The sequence below is a fragment of the Cetorhinus maximus genome, chromosome 16 (genome assembly GCF_964194155.1).
Source record: "Cetorhinus maximus chromosome 16, sCetMax3.hap1.1, whole genome shotgun sequence".
Classification (NCBI taxonomy): Eukaryota; Metazoa; Chordata; class Chondrichthyes; order Lamniformes; family Cetorhinidae; genus Cetorhinus; species Cetorhinus maximus.
This window is the reverse complement of record NC_135894.1, coordinates 60349831-60370553: the sequence shown is the minus strand read 5'-3', so window position 1 is coordinate 60370553 and position 20723 is coordinate 60349831. Positions and strand designations below refer to the sequence as shown.

General features: G+C 41.9%; 1 protein-coding gene across 1 annotated transcript in view; it reads left to right on the top strand.

The window, feature by feature from the left end:
- LOC144691873 (cilia- and flagella-associated protein 47-like) overlaps positions 1-20723 on the top strand; it is a 647761-nt gene that overhangs the window by 30245 nt on the left and 596793 nt on the right. The window contains exons 6-7 of the mRNA XM_078560450.1: positions 404-596; positions 7222-7444. Of these exons, the coding sequence (XP_078416576.1) occupies positions 404-596; positions 7222-7444 (416 nt within the window). The remainder of the gene's footprint in view (positions 1-403; positions 597-7221; positions 7445-20723) is intronic.

The window sequence follows — 20723 nt, the reverse complement described above, 5'->3', positions numbered from 1 at the left end:
TTCCTGCTATTCTGCTTGCAGTTTCAATAGCTTTATTTTATGCCAGTGCACCAGACAACCATTGTTTGAAGGAGGAAGGGGGCAGAATGGGTGGCTTCTTTAAAGCCCTCACTAATGATCTCCTTGAGGGAGATGAAGGACAGTGGCAATAGAGGAATTGGCAGCAGGGGCTGAGGGTTCACAAGTGGCAATGAGGTTGGGGGCGTTGGGAGGTGGTCAGGAGTGGGTGAATTTTCACCCCGTTTGAAGCATGGTTAGAAAATTATGGGCGATCAATTGCAGAAGTGTAAAACCCAGGCTATTAGAATTGTGTATGCACAATAATTGCTACGTTGATTTTATGCCAAAGGTATCGATTTAGCCAAGTCAAATGTAATTATTTTCCTCCTTTTTCCTCAAACAGGATGTTGTCATCTGCTTTGCTGCTCAGCAACTTGGCACCTTTAAAGTAAATCAAGCGATAGAGTTTTTTGGATTAGTAGTGCTTCCAGACAACCCAATAAAATTGACGATGCAATCATTTCACCAAATAAAAATTCCTTTAGTAGGTGTTTGCAAATCCACCACGAAAAAACTGGAACCAAAATCGACTCCTCGTAAGTTTACAGTGCAGTTATGATATGCTATGGATAATCTATAAATGAGCTGATATATAAAGCTAATTTTACAGTTTATGTGCTTTCAGGAGGGAACTTCACTCAGTGGAAACATAACTCATTAGAACAGGGGTAGGCTATTCAGCCCCTCAGACCTTAAGTTCCACTGCTATTCAGTGGGATCATGGAAGATCTGTATTCTAACTGCATTTACCTGCCTTAGCTCTATATCCCTTAATACCCTTGATGAGAATAAATCTATCAATCTCAGATTTAAAATTATTAATTGAGCTAACGTCTATTGTTTTTTTGTGGGAGAGAGTTGTGCACTTCTGTCAATGTATAAATAATCACACTGCATGGCAATTACTTTGTTAAAGACAATTGCTAGTTAAACAGGTGATGGGCATTGATTATCCCATCTAAATAGAATAAAAAGAAACAGCTGGAACACTTTGTGTGGAAGTTACTAGGAAGTCACTAGCACTGAGAAGTTGTCTTGAAAATAAACCAGCTTGAACCAAAAGACCAGCCTGGATTAATTCTTCCACCACAACCTCTTATTGTCAGTAACATGGTAGCAGAGGATGAACTTTAAGCTTTGCTGACTGATTGCTGTATATGAAGCTTTTTGTCTCAGTCCTCTGAGGGAAAAGAAGTGTACTGTTGCTGACAATTTAAGTTACAGAATGGTGGAAGGATGGTGCAAAATCGCAAGCTTTGACCATCCACCAATTGTTTCTGACTCTGAACCTTATCAGCAATGGAGGGCTGAAGCTGAAATGTGGACCTGGGTTACTTCCATACCCTGGAAGAAGCAAGGTATGGCTTTTGCGTTATCATTACCAACCAAAAATAAGATAAGTAAGGTATTTTCAGAGTGGAAAGTGGATGATTTGAATCTGCTGTTACAATTTTTGGGTAAGTTTTACAAAAAGGATGAGTTATTGGAAGTGTATGAAGCTTGCGCGATCTTTGATAGGTTTAGGAAATCAGATGATCAGTCCATGGAAGAATATATTATGGATTTTGATAAATGGTACAGGAGAGTACAGAGATTTGAGCTTGAAATTCCGGAATCAGTATTGGCATTTAAATTACTGGACTGTGCTTGCGTTTCTCACGTTGATAGTCTTTTAATACTATTAGGAGTTCAATTCTGGGGGAAAGAACCTCTCCTGGATCAAATGGCTGCTGCCCTGAAAAAATTTCTGGGGAAACAGTCGTTCCCTGCCACTCTCTTTAACAAATGCGAACAACTATGCTGTAAAACAAAGGATAGAGGATTCAATGGTGGCTGAATTTCGAGGTCGGCCAAATATTAGACGAAGATTTGAATATCAAGATGGGGTTAATGACAAGAGGTCTGAAAATTATCGTAACCCTAGCCAATTTGAGAGTCGGGACAAAAAGCGTGCCTGGGACGGTGATCGTAGGCGTTTGAACCCAAAAAATGCCCAGAGAATGGTTAATCGTTTTTTTTTGGTGGGATTCCCAGTATCATTACGTGATGAACTGCCCACTGTGAAGGAATTGTGTTTTTGGAGTGACCCACGAGATGGATTCATCTGAAACTGAAAATGATCATGGTGACTGCCATGATGGAATTGTATTGATCACTGAGAGTTTGAATCAGGTGATGAGTATCTTGATGGTAGATTCCTTCAACTGTGCAGTTCTGGACAGTGGTTGCACCTCTACGGTGCGTGGCATGGGCTGGCTTGATTGCTATCTGCAGTCTCTCAGATGAGGCAGGCCAGCGGAAGATCAAGGAGTATGAAAGCTCTACCTGCTTCAGGTTCGGAGATGACAATACATTAACATCCTCTAAACAGGTGGTCCTCCCTTGTAAGGTAGCAGGGATCAATCTGTTTATCAGTACTGATGTGGTTTCTAGCGGGATGCCACTATTGTTGAGTCGATCTGCGATGAAGAAGGCTCAGATGATGCTAGAGTTGAAGAATGATAGAGCAGTCGTGCTTGGAAAAATGTGGATCTACATTTTACTCGGTCAGGTCATTACTGCTTGCCACGAGATTTCTCATCAAAAAGTTCATGAAGCTTTGCTAACTGCTGAGAGTAAGAATTTGGTGGACAAATAGAAGATCATTTGGAAATTACATAGACAGTTTGCACATCCAGTGCCACAGAAACTGAGGACTCTACTTCAAGATGCGGGAGTGGTTGATAAAGGATATGATGACCTTATTGAACAAATCACTGCTCAGTGTGAAATTTGCCTTAAATATTGCAAGACACCACCGCATCCTGTTGTGAGCTTGCCACTAGCCAGGGAATTTAATGATGCAGTGGCAATGGACTTGAAAGTTTGGGACAAGGATAGGGGTATTTTTTTTACTACGCTTCATAGATATAGCAACCAAGTTTAATCTATCCGCTGTGATACATAGTAAAGACAGAAGAACCATTGTCGATAAGGTCATGGAGAAATGGGTAGGAACAGGATTAGGAACACCAATGAGGTTCCTCAGAGATAATGGTGGGGAATTCGCTAATGATGAATTTCGAGATATATGTGAAAATTTAAACATTATAGTTATGCATACTGCAGGTGAGAGCCCATTTAGTAATGGTCTTTGCGAAAGAAACCATGCAGTAATAGATGACATGTTACATAAAATATTAGCTGATCAACCAGGTTGTAAACTGCAAACGGCATTAGCATGGGTGATGCACGTAGAGAACTCTGCAAATGGTTGGGGGATGCAGTCCATACCAGTTGGTGTATGGAAGAAATCTGAAGTTACCTGCGGTGTTGTCAGATGCTCCAGAAGAGACTAGCATTAGCTCCACCTTTTCTACTCATCTGAACGCTTTGCATGCAGGCAGAAAAGCTTTCATTAAAGCTGAGGTTTCAGAGAAAATTCGGCAGGCCCTACGGCACCACATAAGACCATCAGGAATACAATTTAGAATAGGGGACCTGGTATATTATAAAAGGGAAGGCCAGAAAGAGTGGAAAGGACCTGGCAAGGTAATAGGGAGTGATGGGAAAGTAGTAATTGTGCAACACGGCAATCAAACTGTTAGGGTACATTCTTGATGGTTAATTGGTACTGACTATACCTTCACAGGTTCTGAACAGGACATAGAGCACGAGGAGGCACCATGCACTTCACATACACAGACACTGGGTAGTTATGAGGAGCAGACAATGGCAGATACAGGGTTGACTGACCATGAACAAAGTAATACTGAAGTACAGGACAACGCTATTCATCCAAAAGGGCAACTACCCAAAATAGGAACAAAGGTAACAAAAATGCCAGAAGGGACCAGTGTGTGGAGGGGTGCCACTATCTTAGAGAGAGCAGGAAAGGCCGCTGTTAAATACAAACTTAGGCTAAATCTGCAGGATGAAGGACAGGAGACAAGACCTATCGATTGGCAAACTGAGGTAAAGATGTGGAACCCCAGAAAGTGCAGTATGAATTCTGACAGTGGACCAGAAAGTGGTCGTGACCCTAGAAAAAAATCACAGACTTGCGAATGCAGTTCTGTTTGCATGGGAGAACGATCATATAGTAGCAGTCCAGAAAGGAAGAGGAATGTGAGTAGAGGTCATAGCTTAACAAGGAGGACTAGAGAGCAAGCTAGCAATCTCAATAGAAGTAGAAGTCCTTATGACCGAGAGATTCTAGTGCTGCTAATAAATTGGAAAATAAGCTGATAAAGGAAGCCAAACAGAAAGAGTTAGAAAGTTGGAAGAAATTTGGGGTATATTCTGAAATACCTGACAGAGGACAGCTAGCTTTATCTCACAAATGGATCTGTGCAGAAAAGGTACTCCCAGACGGCACATATAAGGCCAAAGCGAGATTAGTAGCCCGTTGCTTTGAAGAGCGACTAGGAGATTAGATTGATCAGAGTGGACTCGCCTAATGCGGGGCAAGTGGGTTTGAAGACTTTTTTTTTAAAGCTTTTTTGGCATCCTATTCGTGGGAGTGCAAATCAGTTGATATAAAGGCTGCATTTTTATAGGGGGAGAAGTTTCAAAGGGAAGATTTTTGAAATCACCCAAGGAAGCCGGGGATGTCGAAAGAAAGCTATGCAAATTGAACAAGTGTGTTTACGGGTTGAATGATGCGTCAAGAGTTTGGTATTTTTCTGTGAGGTCTGTCCTGTTGAAAACAGGTTGCATTCAGTTAAAAGCAGACCCTGCGATGTTCTACTGGTACCATAAGGAGAAACTAGCTGGGATCTTTATCATGCATGTTGATGATTTCCTGTGGGGCGGCTCTGTAGAATTTGAACAATGTGTAATCGAGAAGATAAATAAGGAATTCCAGGTCGGAAGTCAGGCTTCAGGGGCCTTCAAATACATAGGTTAGACATTAAGCAGAGCAAGTTAGGAGTGAAATTGAATCAGCAAACTTATCTAGGAAATGTTATTCAAATCCCAATAACTCAGTTTAGATCCTCACAAAAAGAGGATCCTGCTACCAAGAAAAAAATGGAACAGTTGAGAAGTTTGATTGGGCAGTTGAACTGGTTGTGCACTCAGACTAGGCCTGATGCTAGTTATGATGTGTTGGGGCTAAGTATCATGATGAAACATGCTACTGTTCAGCAATTTCTGAGAGCAAATAAAACACTTAAAAAAGTAAATTCTGAGGGATGTGTGCTCAAGTTTCCAGCCTTGAGTGATCCAGAAGATATGAGGTTGGTTATTTTTAGCGATGTTTCACATTGCCAATCTTCCAGATGGGTACTCTAGCACAGCAGGATTTATCATATTCTTGGTGGGAAAGAATGATAAATGTTGCTTGCTGGCTTGGGAGGCCAAGAAAATAAAAAGAGTAGTGAAAAGCACCTTAGCTGCTGAAACGCTGGCCTTGGTAGAAACATTAGATATTGTGGTTTACTTATCCAATATACTGATGGAAATATATAAGGGGCAATGTGAGAAAAGTTTGCCCATAGAATGTTATGTTGATAACCGATCTCTTTGGGACAATGTTCATTCCACAAAAAGTGTCACTGAAAAAAGGCTAAGAACAGACCTAGCCAGCATAAAAGAAATGTTAGAGAGAAGAAAGATCTGTAAGATACAATGGGTTGACACAAGTCACCAACTGTCAGACTGTTCTACAAAAAGAAGTGCCTGCTCTAAGAAATTATTAAATGTATTAGAAGATCTTATGTTATAATGATGCAATGAAAAAAAAACTTTTTTGTTTTATAGTTTTTTATATATATATATAATATATATATTTGATAAAGGAAATATGGGAACTACATAGATGCGGAAATACGTGACATTATTTCCTTCTGTTTGTTTAAAAAAAATGTTCTTTATGTTTTTTTCAAAGTTTTAATTTTAAAAAAAGAGGGGATTCTGTCAATGTATGAATAATCACGCTGCATGGCAATCACCTTGTTCAAGACCATTGCTAGTTAAACAGGTGATGGGCATAGATTATCCCATCTAAATAGAATAAAAAGAAACAGCTGGAACAGAAACAGCTTTGTGTGGAAGTTACTTGGAAGTCACTAGCACTGAGGAGTTGTCTTGAAAATAAATCAGCTTGAACCAAAAGACCAGCCTAGAATAATTTTTCCACCACAATCTCTTATTGTGAGTAACAACTTCTACCATTCTTTGCCTGAAGAAATGTTTCCTAACTTCTCCCCTGGTCGGAAAATCACTGTCACAGTGTTGGAATCGCATGGGATTTGGGAGCCATGAGTTCCATTCAAATATGTTTTAATAAAATGGTATGAGTGGACTATGGTGTGAAATTAAAATCTTTTCTTTACTTTGTCTTTGACTTTTTTTATGATACGCAGGTTTTTGTACACTATTGTGAAGCAAGTGTCTAACAAAGTTTCTTACATTTTTATTTTGTAGCTATATGCCTTCCATTTTATTACTTTCTACTGATACTATGTGAAGTACAGATAAATATTTAAGCGGTAGTAAAATCTGTTAAAGGGATGACATGATCTGCCAAATTGTCTTGTAGTTCTGATTATGATAAATGTTAATATGTTTTAGGATTTCTGGTTATTAGCCATCATTTTGGGGTTGATTTTTGACCTGAATTGGGCAGATGGAGCAATGATGGGGATTGCTAGTGCCCCAGGCAAGTGCACAATATGTTCACTGGTCTAAGTTTCAGGCCTAGTCTGTTTTAACCCCCCGGGCCTCATTTAAATGCTGCCAGTCCACTTCTCTGCCCAGAATGGAAGGAAAGAGGGCTAAGAACAGCTGCTAGTGGGCAAAGTTTGGGTGGCCTTTGGCTGCCCACTGCCTTCCAGATACATGAAATGTTGTGAGTTTTGGGAGGACCTCACATGAGGGGATCAGGGAATACCCTGAAGTCCACTGAGACTGTTGGGTGGAATTTTAGGATTGATGCAGAAACTCCTCCAGGCATACCCCTTCAGCATTCTGTGGTGCTTTGTTCAAAGGCAGGACTAGTTTCTGCTTCACTTTCTGCTGCTACATTGATCTGCTCGATATTTGCCTGGGCAAAATGGAAATTTCAGGCTCTGGGTGTTCTTTCTTTGATTCAAAATTACAAATTGGTCTTGCAGGAAAGCAACATAGAACCTAAATTATTTTTTGTTGATTAAATGTATACTTGTGTTTCATCCTTAGAGATAACTCCTACTGTCACCAAAGAATGTGGACTGCTGACTCAGGACACAATTGATCAAATAATCAAATACAATGATTCATGTCCTGTTACACTCCTTAATGGCTGCAAAAGCGTGGTCGATAGTCAAAATACAAGCAAGAATTTAGAAGACAATGCACTTGTTTCAATTCCCGAAGGTAGACCTGGAAGTATCAGACCGAGCAACAGAAATGAAAAATCCATGTAAGTACTTAATAAAAGGAAGCTTACATTTATATCAAGCTTTTGAAGTGTAGTTATTGTTGTAATGCAAGATAAATGGCAGCCAATTTGTTCACGGAAAGCTCTCACAAACAACAATGAAATAAATCAAGTAATTGTTGAGGGATAAATATTGACCAGGAGACTGGGTGAATACCACTGCTCTTTGAATAATGCCATGAGACTTCTACGTCTACCTGAGAAGGCAGACAGGGCCTTAGGTTAACATCTCATCTGAAAGATGGTATTTCTGACTGTGTTGCATGCCCTAAGTCCAGCACAGAAATTCCAGCCTAGATTACACGCTCAAATTTCTGGATAGGGGCTTAAACACATGATCTTCTGACTCGGGGGCGAGATTGCACTCTCCTGTGTTAACCCTTCAGTATTTGAATAGAAAACTGCCAATTTATGTAAAATATGTTTAACCTCTGCTGAGAATACCTCTAAAGCAAATCTCTCGAATAATCACTGTCCCCTGTCAACTCAATATGGCCCCGAAAGAATTCTGCCGATACACAGGTGCGTGTGTGTACCGGCTGGTGCATGCACAGAAATCCAATGATGTCATTGTTGGACACTGCAGCCCGGAACTCAGAATGTCAGAAGGGTGAAGAATGAGGAACGGCAATATAGTCTAACACTCATAGCAACCTAAAATCCACTTGCATTACTGGGATAGTGAGACAGAGTTGAGGAACACTGACCAACATGACTGCAGTAAAATCTCCCACAAGGAAAAGAGTTTACTTTCCTGTCTGCAAACCCTTCCTTTCTAACTCCCTGTAAAAGGAGTTTCCAAAATCTATCACTGTCAGTCCAAGATAGAAATTCACAACATCCTCTCCTCCTGCTGCCAGGGACAGTGATGACTGCGAATGAACCCTGCTACACATTGCCCTCTATAAAGATGGTGGCTGCTAACCTGGGTCTACCTTCAGCATACAACTGTGCATGCATGGCACTGGCAGCAAATGCAGTCTCAAATAATACTGCTTTACTTACCACTTCATTAATTTTGAAATTCCGGTCACATTGACTCTTGGGGCTGGATTTTACGCCCCACTGCCATCATGTTTGAAGGCGGGGAGGAGTTCATAAAATGTAGCCTGTGGCCTGCCTGCCAACTTCCCCACACCCCTGACCTGTCTCCCATTTTACAGGGGTTATGAAGGCACTGGATGACCCATCTACCCTTGGGCTTGTTAAGAACTTAAGTGGCCAGTTAGTGACCACTGATGTGCCTCATCCCATCCCTGCCACTATTTTACCTGTGGCAGGGAAGGCCGACACAAAGCAGGTAGCCAGGCAGCTTTTACTGGGTGGGCTGGCATCAGGCAAAGATGGTGGAACATCCTTTGGGGGTCCCCCTGTGTCCATCAGAGACGCCTCTCCCCCCACAAGGTCATACTCCCCCCACAAGGTCATACTGTCTGTAGTCCGAGCAGACCACCGCTCCAATCTGGTGATGCTGAGACTACAGAGCTGCTGGCCAATCTGATTGTCTGGAAATTCTCTTAAGACAGGACTTCCTTCCCAGATAGGGGCAGAAATTTTGGCCAGAGCCAATTAACGCCCTGACGAGTGTAAAATGGTTGCCGTGCGGCTGGCTTTTTCTGGGTGGGATCCTGATAAACTTTTCAGCCGGAGGTTCTGAGGTGTACAGCACCCTTGGAAACCATGTACCTGGTGAAAAAAATTCTGTGGCCTCTTCAATTGATGCCTTCTTTACAAAGGAAATATGATGAAGGTGTTTACTGATTACAAAGATATGTTTGGATTTTACCACTGATTTTGAGATGCTATTCCAGCAGACATAAGCAGGAAATAGTTTCCTTGCTCATTCTTGACCAGTGCCTGCAGTGTTAGCCCCAGGGATATAGTGCTGCTGGAGCGCACCGGAGTGACCAACGATTCGCAAACTCCGAGCCCAAGGAACGTACTGGCATTGCCGGGAACTTGCCACGTTACTCGAAGTCAGAGAGCTGCAATCTGATCGGGACTTTGGAGACCAGGCCTGGAGGCCACATTTCCCAGCAGGCTGCAGAGCTCTCTGGACTTTCACGCATGTCCAAGCCATGAACTGGCCACACATACGCAGTATTTTGTATTTTACCGCTCCTCGGGCTGGGGAATGGTCCTCTGCACCTTCACAGAAGAAAAGGGCTTAAAGAACTCAAAACAGCGTGAAGCTACAGGTCAGGTGACCTGAGCAGGACTGCCATTGCAGAGAACTTGTCCTGGGGAGTGGGACACAGAGTGGGGGACAGCGAAGGTCCCAGAAGCAAAGTCGCAGATAAGGGACAAAGATAGGGATCAGAGGTAGATCCCACTGAGTCAAGATAAATGACAGGAGCAGGGAAAAAGGTTCCAGTTAAAAGAAAGAGCTTTGGGGAGCAGACTTGAAGAAAAGTGAGCTTGAAAGAAGCCTTGAAGATCCGAGGAGGTAGCCGAAGTTTGGTGACTCCTTACTGATGGCCTTTGGAGCAGTGGTGTTCTGCTTGACACGGCTGAGGATCTGAAAGTGTGCTTGGAAGGTGAAGGTTGTGTGTACGTGGAGATCCAGAGGAATTGCAGAAGGTGAGATTGAAACCCTGGAGGTGAACAAATCACCAAATCTGCTTTCCGTTTCCAGTGCTGCTGCATTGTGTGCCAGTCATCACCTGTTTAGTGTCTATGTATTTTGTCTTTTTTTCCCTGACGCCTGGCTCTCAGCGCTTCGACGTGGCAGGTTAACAGCTTATAAAGTAAAACGGCCTAAAATTCACTGGCCTACTTGGTACTCACTGCCAGCCTGAAGGGAAAAAGGCTTCAGTCAGAATTGTTAACAGCTGCCCATAGGAAACAGGACAATTTCCAAAATTTCCAAGCCCAAGAACCTGCTATATGTGTAATTGATGGAAAAGAAACAATCAAACCTTCAAAACTGCCTGATAGGAGCACAATGACTGTGAAACAAAAAAAGCATAACCTCCTTTCAGAGAGAAAATGAAGAAAGTAAAGAACATTCAAGTACTGTCACACTGAGTGATGATGGGCAGCAGTGCTCCAGTGCTGCAGCTGCCTCAGAGTCAGATTCAAAATTGACCACACAGTATAAATCTGAATCTGAGCTTGATACAATGGCAGGTCTGAATCCCTGTGCGGATGTGTTGATAGAGGAAATGTGGAAGATTCAAAAAGAGACATATTCTTGTTTAGACCATAAGGGTTAAAAACTTGGGTGTAAAGTGTGTGCAAATATTGGTAGCTTATCACTTATCACATCTAAGGGATTGAGACTTGCGAATGAATGGCATTTGTACCAAATGTCATACAATGGAGCATTTAAAATCTCTCTGGAAAAAAAATTGTAGAACACAAACTGTCTAAAGCCCACATCACTGTGCAGCGTATTGCTGAAAAAGCAAATGAGGACACTCTTGGAAAAAATTGTGACAATCTGAACGCATCTCATCTAAAGGTAACTTGTGTAGTTTTCCATTCTGCATATTACTTGGCTCAAAACAACAGACCTTACCCTGACCACTTTGACCACTTTGGCTTGCTGTATCTGAAAGTGCAAATGGGTAGACATGGGAATTCGGTTGCATTCCCGCTATGGTGCTGCAGAAATTATTGACCACATGGCTATCCAGATGAGGAAGAAAATTTGCCAGCATATCAAAGTAATAAAAGGTAAAATTTTGATTCTTATTGATGAACAGCCTAAGTAGCAAAACTGCTCTAGTAGTTTACCTGAAATGTGAAAGTGACAAATTATACTCTGTGTATAAAGATCACCTCTCAATCAGCTGGCAGAATGCACTACTGAATTAAAACAACAAATCTGCAAAATAAGCCGAATTTTAAGCGCCAGATGGGTAGCAAGTTCATTTCGAACAGTGTTGGTTGTGTGGTGCAAATATGAAGTATTATGCCTTCATTTTGAACTGGCAATATAAAATGAAACAATGTCTGCGTCTGACAGGAAAACCTATGAGGGTCTATTCAGAGAATTTCCTCAAACAGTTTCTCTTAGACTTCTGACACATGTATGACACATTACATGAACTTGGCATGCTCTCAGTGTTTGCAGAAACACCCTACAATAATTGCGTATGCAGACAAATTGATCCTTCACAGCATACACTTTTTGCGTGGACTGAGAGCAAGGAAAGTTTGGAATGGTTTCGTTAGAGAGCAAGAGTATGATTATCAGCATTAATTATCAGAAGTTTCTTACCAGTCTCATTAATAATTTAGAAAATCTAATGTTCACAACCATGTAATTGAAAGACTCGTTCAGCCTCTGCAGCCCAAACCAGTTATGCATTTCTGACTGATTGACCAATTGTGCGTTCTTGACAAAGACTATTGGCCAGCTGAAATGTCAGCAGGTTACAGAGAATTGGCAATATCTTCTCTTTGCAAGTGGTTTAAGTTTTAATAGTAAGTATCAATAGCTTCTATAATCAATGCATTCAGAGATTGTGTGGAGGAAACTAGATGACACATTCCCTTGGATTTATGACCATTACTACATTTGCACACAAGTAATTCCAAGCAGTACTGCAGTATGTGGGCGAGGATTCAGTCAAATTAACTTAATTATAACACCAACCGCTCAAAAATTCGCTTAAGCCAGGCATCAGCACTTGTTTTTCAGACTACACAGATCCTTCCCCCTGCCCTCCACCCCGGGGGCCGACGCATTGGGATCCAACACCATATGTCACAACATGGCTGTGATGTCACCAATCAGGAAAGGGCTCAAGGTCAAGACCAGCCTCTTCCTCTAGCAGAAATTTGGAACCAAACTCGTTGTGGAAATTATTGTGAAGCATAGGTTTCAGAAATTCAAGATCAAAGCACCATAGTATGAAGTTTGTGGTGATTAAAGCATCTGCAGACCATGATGCCGCTGAAAAATTAATAAGTTTGCTATGCTAATTTCAGATGAAAACCTTTTGCTTGAACAAATTTACAATGCTGACAAAACGAATCTGTTCTGACGGTATTCCCCTAGGAAAACTCTACCAATGGCTGAGGAGAGTGCACTAATGGGGGTTAAGGGTGCTAAGGATGGGTTGAGTGTCTTTGGTTGTGCCAGTGAGGCTGGCACACACAAATGTAAATTGGCTGTAATTGGGAAGAGTAAATGTCCCAGGGGCTTCAAGGGTATTCAGACATTACCTGTTCAATACTATGACAATAAAACAGTATCCAGGGATATGTTTTCTGACTGGTTTCACAACCACTTTGCACCAGAGACATGTGAATATTATCAGGTAGCTGGACTTGAAGAAAACTGTGTAAAATCATGTTGCTCTTGGACAATTGTTCAGCACACCCCCCGCTAAGCTCCCCATGAAGAACAGCATTTTCGCCGTTTACTTTCCTCCCAACGTAACGTCATTAATTCAGCCAATGGAGCAAGACATTCTTTGGTCCATGAAATGTAAATATAAAGACCCCTTCTTGAATAGTATGCTTGGTGCTGTGAACAGAGGCTTGGAGTGAAAGGCTTCAAAAAGGAATTTACAGTTAAGGTTGCCATCTATTCATCTGTTAATGCATGGTGCCTTGTTGATAAAGACACCTTGACCAACGGTTGGCACAACCTTTGGCCTGCAACAATGTTCATTGAAGATGATAATATTGATGAAGATTTTGAATCTTGTCACGTGAACAAGGGAAAATATCAGGAAAACCCTTAAGTATGCAAAAGGTTTATCAATGGAATATATGAATACCCTGGAGGCCGAGGATATTGAGGAAGTGTTTAACATTGATAACAATGCTCCCATCGTACATCCTTTTACTGACTGGGAGATTGCAGTAGTGGTATTACATCAAGATCAACTTGATAAAACAATGATGATGAGGATGGCATAGTGAATCAGGTAGAGAAAGTACCCATAGATGATATTATTAAGATGTGTGACGGGTTGATAGATGCACTCGAACAAAGTGCATTTATAAGTAAGCAAGAAATAATGTTAACCTATAAAATAAAAGACAAACTTATGAAACAAAAAAACAATGCTGATGAGGCAGATGAAGCTGGAAGAACTATTCAAGAATGTTTCCCAGCAGAGTACATCGACACTCTGAACCCTCTCCTACAAGCAGAATCACAGATGGTACCATGGGTGAGAACTTATTACAGGTACTCTGTATTTATTATTCAGTGATACATCTTACTTTTCTAGTAATTTTATTTACTTTAGACTGTAGCTAGCCTTGGCTTAGACTATTGTAATGTAAACAGGCCTGGTCCTACATGTGGTGTCCAAAAACCGAAATGATCTGAAATCCGAAACGCGATTGGCCCTGAGGATTTCAGATAACGATACTCAACCTGTGAAATATTGCATAACGAAATTCTAGCTACGCTAAAGACTAATGATTCAAAATACCACCGTTCAAAATAAAGTGCCTACTGGCACTAATAATTTTCACTTTAAAAAAAAATAGTTTTTCTGATTTTTGGAACTTTAATGATTAATATACAGGAAAACCATGTAACAGTAGATTTAGAAATGATATAGCCAACACATTTTCTTAGAGCTCTGGCACCTCAAAATTTGGCACTACACCCCTGGTTAGCCCTAAAATGGTTCGGTGTATTTAAATGAAGGTGGAATTCTGTGTCTCGTTTACCATTATTATATTATGCATCATGTTTGTCTAAAGGAGAATCCAGTGTTGTTAGGCAGTAATGTTGAGGGTGAAAGTAAAGAATTCAGCTTCTATTGTGAAATGATTCAGAACAAACTTATTTCTCAGATGAATTTCTGTAATTGTTTTATTTTTGCTGCTGAGAACAGCTTCAGTATCTACCTTTTGTTCATTCTGCCTTAGAGCTCTTGTTACTTCTCCAAGCTCCAAAGAGGAAGCAATAGGTTTGCCTTTGCGACTAACCCTGCATCTTTTGTATTTTGGATGAAGGGGACAACAGAAGGAGAACATTGGTCTGCCAACAAAGGAGGCATGTGATACCTACTCCCACTGATAACACCACCTCAGAATATACAGGCTGAGACCCTCCTACTTTTATTTATAAGGCAGTATTGCTAAGGCTGTGCTTCTTAAAGGAAATGTTGCCATAGGTACCCCACTATCACTGGCTGTGAATTAACAACACCACCCCCCCCAACCCTGTACCTTGCTGCCCCACCCCCACCAGAACCTTAATGTTATGGGGATGTTCCAAGCAACCAGTGGGGTCTTTAGTGCCAGTATCCAATATGTGTACACAGATGCATGAAGCCTTTCACAGGTAGGTTGTCTGCTAGAACAAACTAGCCCATTTACATCTCTATGGATGACTGATGACATGGTGAAAAGGCCCCGCAATTTTATAGAGGTGCTAGATTCCCCAAGATCCAAATGCACCCATGTGGCTCCCTCAATAAATCCCATAATTTATGAGAATAAGAAATGATTTCACTCAATGTCCAGCTTGTTTGTTACCAGCAAGGTTGTATCATGCAAGTGAATGCACACTTTCCCAGTAATGATTTAACTTTAAGGGAACTCACCAAGTCACATTCTTTGTGAACCCAAAAAGCAAGTGTCTGGGTGGATTCTGGGAGATCACTCTACACCCACACCCAGTGATACCTCAGGAAGTTTGCACTGTAAGCCTTCAATGAGGCCTTGATAGCAAGGTGAAGAAAATGAGTTTTGATCTTTGGCCTCTTGGGTCTTTTGGTTGGTGTTCTACGATGTATGCACAAGGCTCTAAGGCAGGGCTTAAGAAGTCCACGCCTGCATTTGTGCTTTACCCTCCAGTTATCAGCAGAAGGCTGTGCCATGGGATGTGCCTTGGCACTGGCCCAGGGCACCAAACTTGCCAAGGGAGCTTTTGATGCCAACTGTTCCAACAGAAATCAATCTATAAAGATGTAACATTAGCAGGTTACACTGATGGATTACTCGTGCAGCCAATTGATACGGATGAGATGAGCATCAAAGAACATAAAATTCCGTGTGAGACCCCGCTACCAAAATTATAGTATTAAAAGGAGGCTTGTCTCATTGCCTACAAATGTTGTTTCTTGCAAAGCATTTTGCATCACCTGCAAAACCTTGTTATATTGAGGCTATTATTGCTAAAATCAGAAATGCATGCTAATTGTGAGACTCCAATGAACTGAAACTATACATGGTTTCAACATGGTCCCTTGAATTTTATAGTAAACGGAAAAAAATCATTGTATTTCCGATGTTAAAAGCCATTTTTGTTACGCAACCTGATTGTCTCAGGTTCTGGCTTTCAGAAAGGAGGGGTGCTCCTTCTAAAGACAGCCTTAGAAATAAAAATGTTGCATTATCTTGACCTGTTTTTTTTGCGTGATGCTGCGATGGTCCTTGTTTTTTTTTTATTCATTCATTGGATATGGGCGTTGCTGGCTAGGCCAGCATTTATTGCCCATTCCTAATTACGCTTGAAAACATGATGGTGAGCTGCCTTCCTGAACCGCTGTAGTCCATATGGCGTAGGTACACCCATGGTGCTGTTCGGGAGGGAGTTCCAAGATTTTGACCCAGTGACAGTGAAGGAATGGCGATATATTTCCAAGTCAGGATGGTGAGTAGCTTGAAGGGGAACTTGCAGACGGTAGCATTCCCATGTATCTGTTGCTCTTGTCCTTCTCAGTGGCAGTGGTTGTGGGTTTGGAAGGCGCTGCCTAAGGAGGCTTGATGAGTTCCTGCAGTACATCTTGTAGATGGTACACACTGCTGCCACTCTGCGTTTGTTGGCGGAGGGAGTGAATATTTGTAGATAGAGTGCCAATCAAGCGGCTGCTTTGTCCTGGATGGTGTCAAGCTTCTTGAGTGTTGTTGTAGCTGCGCTCATCCAGGCAAGTGGAGAGTATTCCATCACACTGTAGATGGTGGACATACTATGGGAAGTCAGGGGGTGAGTTACTCACCGCAGGATTCCTAGCCTCTGACCTGCTCTTATTTATATAGCTAATCCAGTTCAGTTTAAGGTTAATGATAGTGGGGGATTCAGCAATGGTAACGCCATTGAACGTCAAGAGAGATGGTCAGTTTCCCTCTTGTTGGAGATGGTCATTACCTGGCACTTGTGTGGCATGAATATCCCTTGCCACTTGTCAACCCAAGCCTGGATTTTGTCCAGGTCTTGCTGCATTTGTGGACTGCTTCAGTATCTGAGGAGTCGCGAATGGTGTTGAACATTGTGCAATCATCAGCGAACATCTCCACTTCTGACCTCATAATGGAAGGAAGGTCATTGATGAAACAGCTGAAGATGGTTGGGCCTAGGACACTACCCTGAGGAACTCCTGCAGTGATGTCCTGGAGCTGAAATGATTGACTTCCAACAGCCATAACCATCTTCCTTTGTGCTGGGTGTCTAGGTTAATATAATTGAATTGTTCATTCTGAATCTCCTCAAGGTTTGCACAATATATGTTTGCACAAATAGCACCTTTAATGTTTCATAACATCCCAAAACCCTTATGAATGGTGTAGTGATTGTGGGTAAAACCTTTCATACTGTTTTTGGGATCACGTGACTGTACAGACTCAACCCTAAGTGCGGCTTATCTTAGGGGTGGAGCTTTTGAGTCGTGGACCTGCTTCAAGCATGTAGCTTCATCAGGAGCTTTGTAAATAAAGTTAACTGTTTCGAACAAGAAACCTGCCTGGTACGCCAAGTTTATTACAACTGGCGATGAGAATAAATAGCTCCAGTGCTGCATCTTGCCTCTTGAATGTGAGCATTTCGATTTTTAAGGGAGGAAAGAAAAGTATACTCACTAGTCATGCCACTCTTAGCAGAATTGGCCCATACAACTCATCCATGGAAGACTGGAGTCAGTACACAGAGCGCCTAGGTTTCTACTTTGTGGTGAATGAAATAACAGCAGAGAAGAAGCAGAAGGCAATTCTTCTGAGAGTCTGCAGGAGCAAGACGTATAACCTCAAAAGTAGTCTGATGGCCCCGAACATGCTAAATTCTAGATCTTTTAATGAGCTGGTGGACCTCGTGAAAGCACACTTTCAACCTAAGCCATCGGTGATTATGCAAAGATTCAAGTTCAGCTCTAAGTAAGGAACCCGGATGAGTCAATTGCAACGTATTTCACAAAGTTAAAACAGTTGACCGAGCACTGCGACTTCGGAGATACTCTCAATGACATGTTGCGAGATCGTTTAGTTTTCAGCATACACGACGATGCCACTCAGCGCAGTTTGCTTGCAGAAGTTAATATTGACCTGAAACATGCCATGGACATGGTGCTAGTGCCAAGGGGGACTTGCAGACTTTGCAGAATGTGCAACATGGGGCCAAACTTCAGTTGGAGTGGGAACCTACTGCCGGGTGTGCCATGAAAACCAGGGAGACAACCGTGAAACTGGAAACAGTCTCTACTGCTCAAAAAACAAAAAGGAATACTGGAAGCATCTCACCAGTGATTCAGAAATTAAATTGTTACTGATTGTGGGGGTAACCATGGACTGGAAACCTGCAGATTTAAAGAGGCAGAATGCCACCACTGTCACAAAAAGGGCATGTTATAAAGCAATGCAGGGTGAAATCAAGTCAGCCAATCAGACAGCAGGCCAAGATGATTGGAATGCACAATATAAAAGAACCAGAAGCTGCTGATACTGATATATATTCCCCATACAATCTCAAGGCAGTAAAAACTGAACCAATCATTGTCATCCTTCAGGTAAATGGGAAGCCTTTAGTCATGGAGGTTGACACTGGAGCATCGACCACAGTGGTGGGAGAACACATCTTTAAATACTTAAGCGAAGATACCCAGCCACTGAATCTGGAGCAAACCACGGCTCAGACATACACTGGAGAGGCAATCCAGGTGAGAGGCATCACCTCTGTACCTGTATCCTGCAGGCCACAGACAGACCAGCTGCCAGTGATTGTTGTAACAGGTGAAGGACCTAGCCTTCTGAGCCACGATTGAAAAAAGAATGTCCTTTCCAAACAACTGAAGTCACTTATTTTGGGTCATCGAGTGGATGCCCAAGTGTTGCATCCAGTAGAGGAGAAAGTTGGGGTAATCAAGGGGGTGCCCTCTCCTACCAGTGTCACTGAACTCAAGTCTTTTTTGGGCATGATAAATTATTATAGTCGCTTTTTGCCAAATTTGCCAACAGTGTTAGTCCCCTTACACTTATTATTGAAGAAGAACCATAGATGGCCATGGAACGTGCCACAAGAAGAAGCTTTCATAGAAGTCAAGAAGCTATTACACTCATTATGTCTGCTAGTACGTTATGACCCATGAAAAGAATTAATTTTAACCTGTGATGCATCTCCATACGGTGTGGGAGTGGTATTGTCACACAGGATGGAAGACGGATCCGAAAGGCCAATAGGTTATGTCTCCAGAACCCTCTCTGCAGCCGAGAAGGGTGACTCACAACTTGAAAAGAAGGCTTATCTGTAATATTTGGAATAAAGAAATTCCATCAAAATTGCACAGTTGACATTTCACCATAGTGCCAGATCACAAGCTACTTATGGGTTTATTTAGTGAAGATAAAGCAATTCCGCCGATAGCCTCTGCTATAATTCAAAGATGAGCTTTGATTTTGTCGGCATATGAGTACACTTTTATGCACCGTCCAGGTGTGCATAAAGCAAATGCAGACGTCCTCAGTTGTCGTCTTTTGCCAGATACCATTATATATGCTCCAGTGCCTCAAGAAGTTGTACTTGTGCTGAATTTCCTGTACTCCTCGCTGGTCTGTGCAAAGCAGATAAAGAATTGGCCAAACCTGGATCCAATTTTATCAAGGGTACAAGAACAGGTATTGCAAGGATGGTCAAATGCACAAGGCTCTGAAGGATTAAAAAAATTCTATGCCCATAAAACTGAATTAAACTGTCAAGATAGTATCTTTTTGTGGGGAGCAAGAGTTGTCATCCCTTTGCAAGGAAGAGAACCACACTTGACAGGGCTTCACAGTGCATATCCAGGCATTTCAAAAATGAAGATGCTTGCGCGAAGCCACATCTGGTGGCTAGGTATAGATAGTGATATAGAAAAAATAGTTAAACACTGTCTCCAGTGTCAGCAACAATGGAAGTTGCCCATTTCAGCTCCACTGCATCTGTAGGAGTGGCCTGGTCGATCCTGGGTTAGATTACATATAGACTATATAGGTCCATTTGTAGGTACCATGTTTTTAGTGATCATCGACGCGCATTCTAAGTGGATGGAGGTATATGAAGTTAGATCACTGATATCGCGTGCAACTATTGAAAAGCTGTGCCAATGTTTTAGTATACATGGCCTACCGCAAGTCATTGTTTCGGATAACGGCACTGCTTTCACTAGTAAGGAATTCCAGAGATTCATGAATTTAAGTGGGATTAAACATATCCAAACAGCACCATATCATCACTCATCCAATGGATTAGCAGAAAGAGCAGTACTTTTAAACTTTTAAAACAGGAATGAAAAAAATTATCCGAAGGAATTTCAGAAACACGAATTTCATGATTTCTCCTCAGCTATCGCACAACTCCTCATCCAACTACGGGTTCAATACTGTCTGAATAACTAATGAAACGCCGCCTTCGTACAAGATTGAGTCTGGTGTTCCCTAATTTAGAGGGGAGGGTGGAGAAGAACCAGAGTAGTCAGAAAGTGAATCGTGATATTTACAGTAAAGCTCGAAAATTTACTGTGTGGGGGGGTGGGGTGGGGTGGGGAGAAAGTTTTTGTGTGAAATTTTGTAATTGGACCTAGATGGGTTCCTGGTATAATTGTCTCTGAAACAGGACCTGTGTCATACCAAGTGGAAAACTGGATTGTTCAAAAACATGTGGATCATCTAAGAAATAGAGACTTTCCAAGAACCAATTACTCCACCTGAAATTGAAATCCAACCTTTGATCCCTGAAGTTCCAGACCAAAATAGAATAGGCACACCTGATGTCTCTTTCAAGTAAATAATTCTGAACTACCATTGTCTGTGGATGTCCATGATGTCGCAGTTCCTGATCAAGTCGATCCAATTGAAGAATCTCAAGTCGTAGAGCTACATCGCTGTAACCGAATTAGAATACCACCTCAAAGACTTTTGCACTAAGTGCAGTAGTAGGGTTTTCACGTCGTATTGTCTAAAACCCGCTGCATTAGTTATGCATTCCCGGGAAACACGCCGTTTCCATGGCGGACAGGCTCTCATTCACCCACCACACCATCACCTCGCCGCTTCATCACGCCGGGCGTCATATTTAAAGCCCAGACGCGAGCAC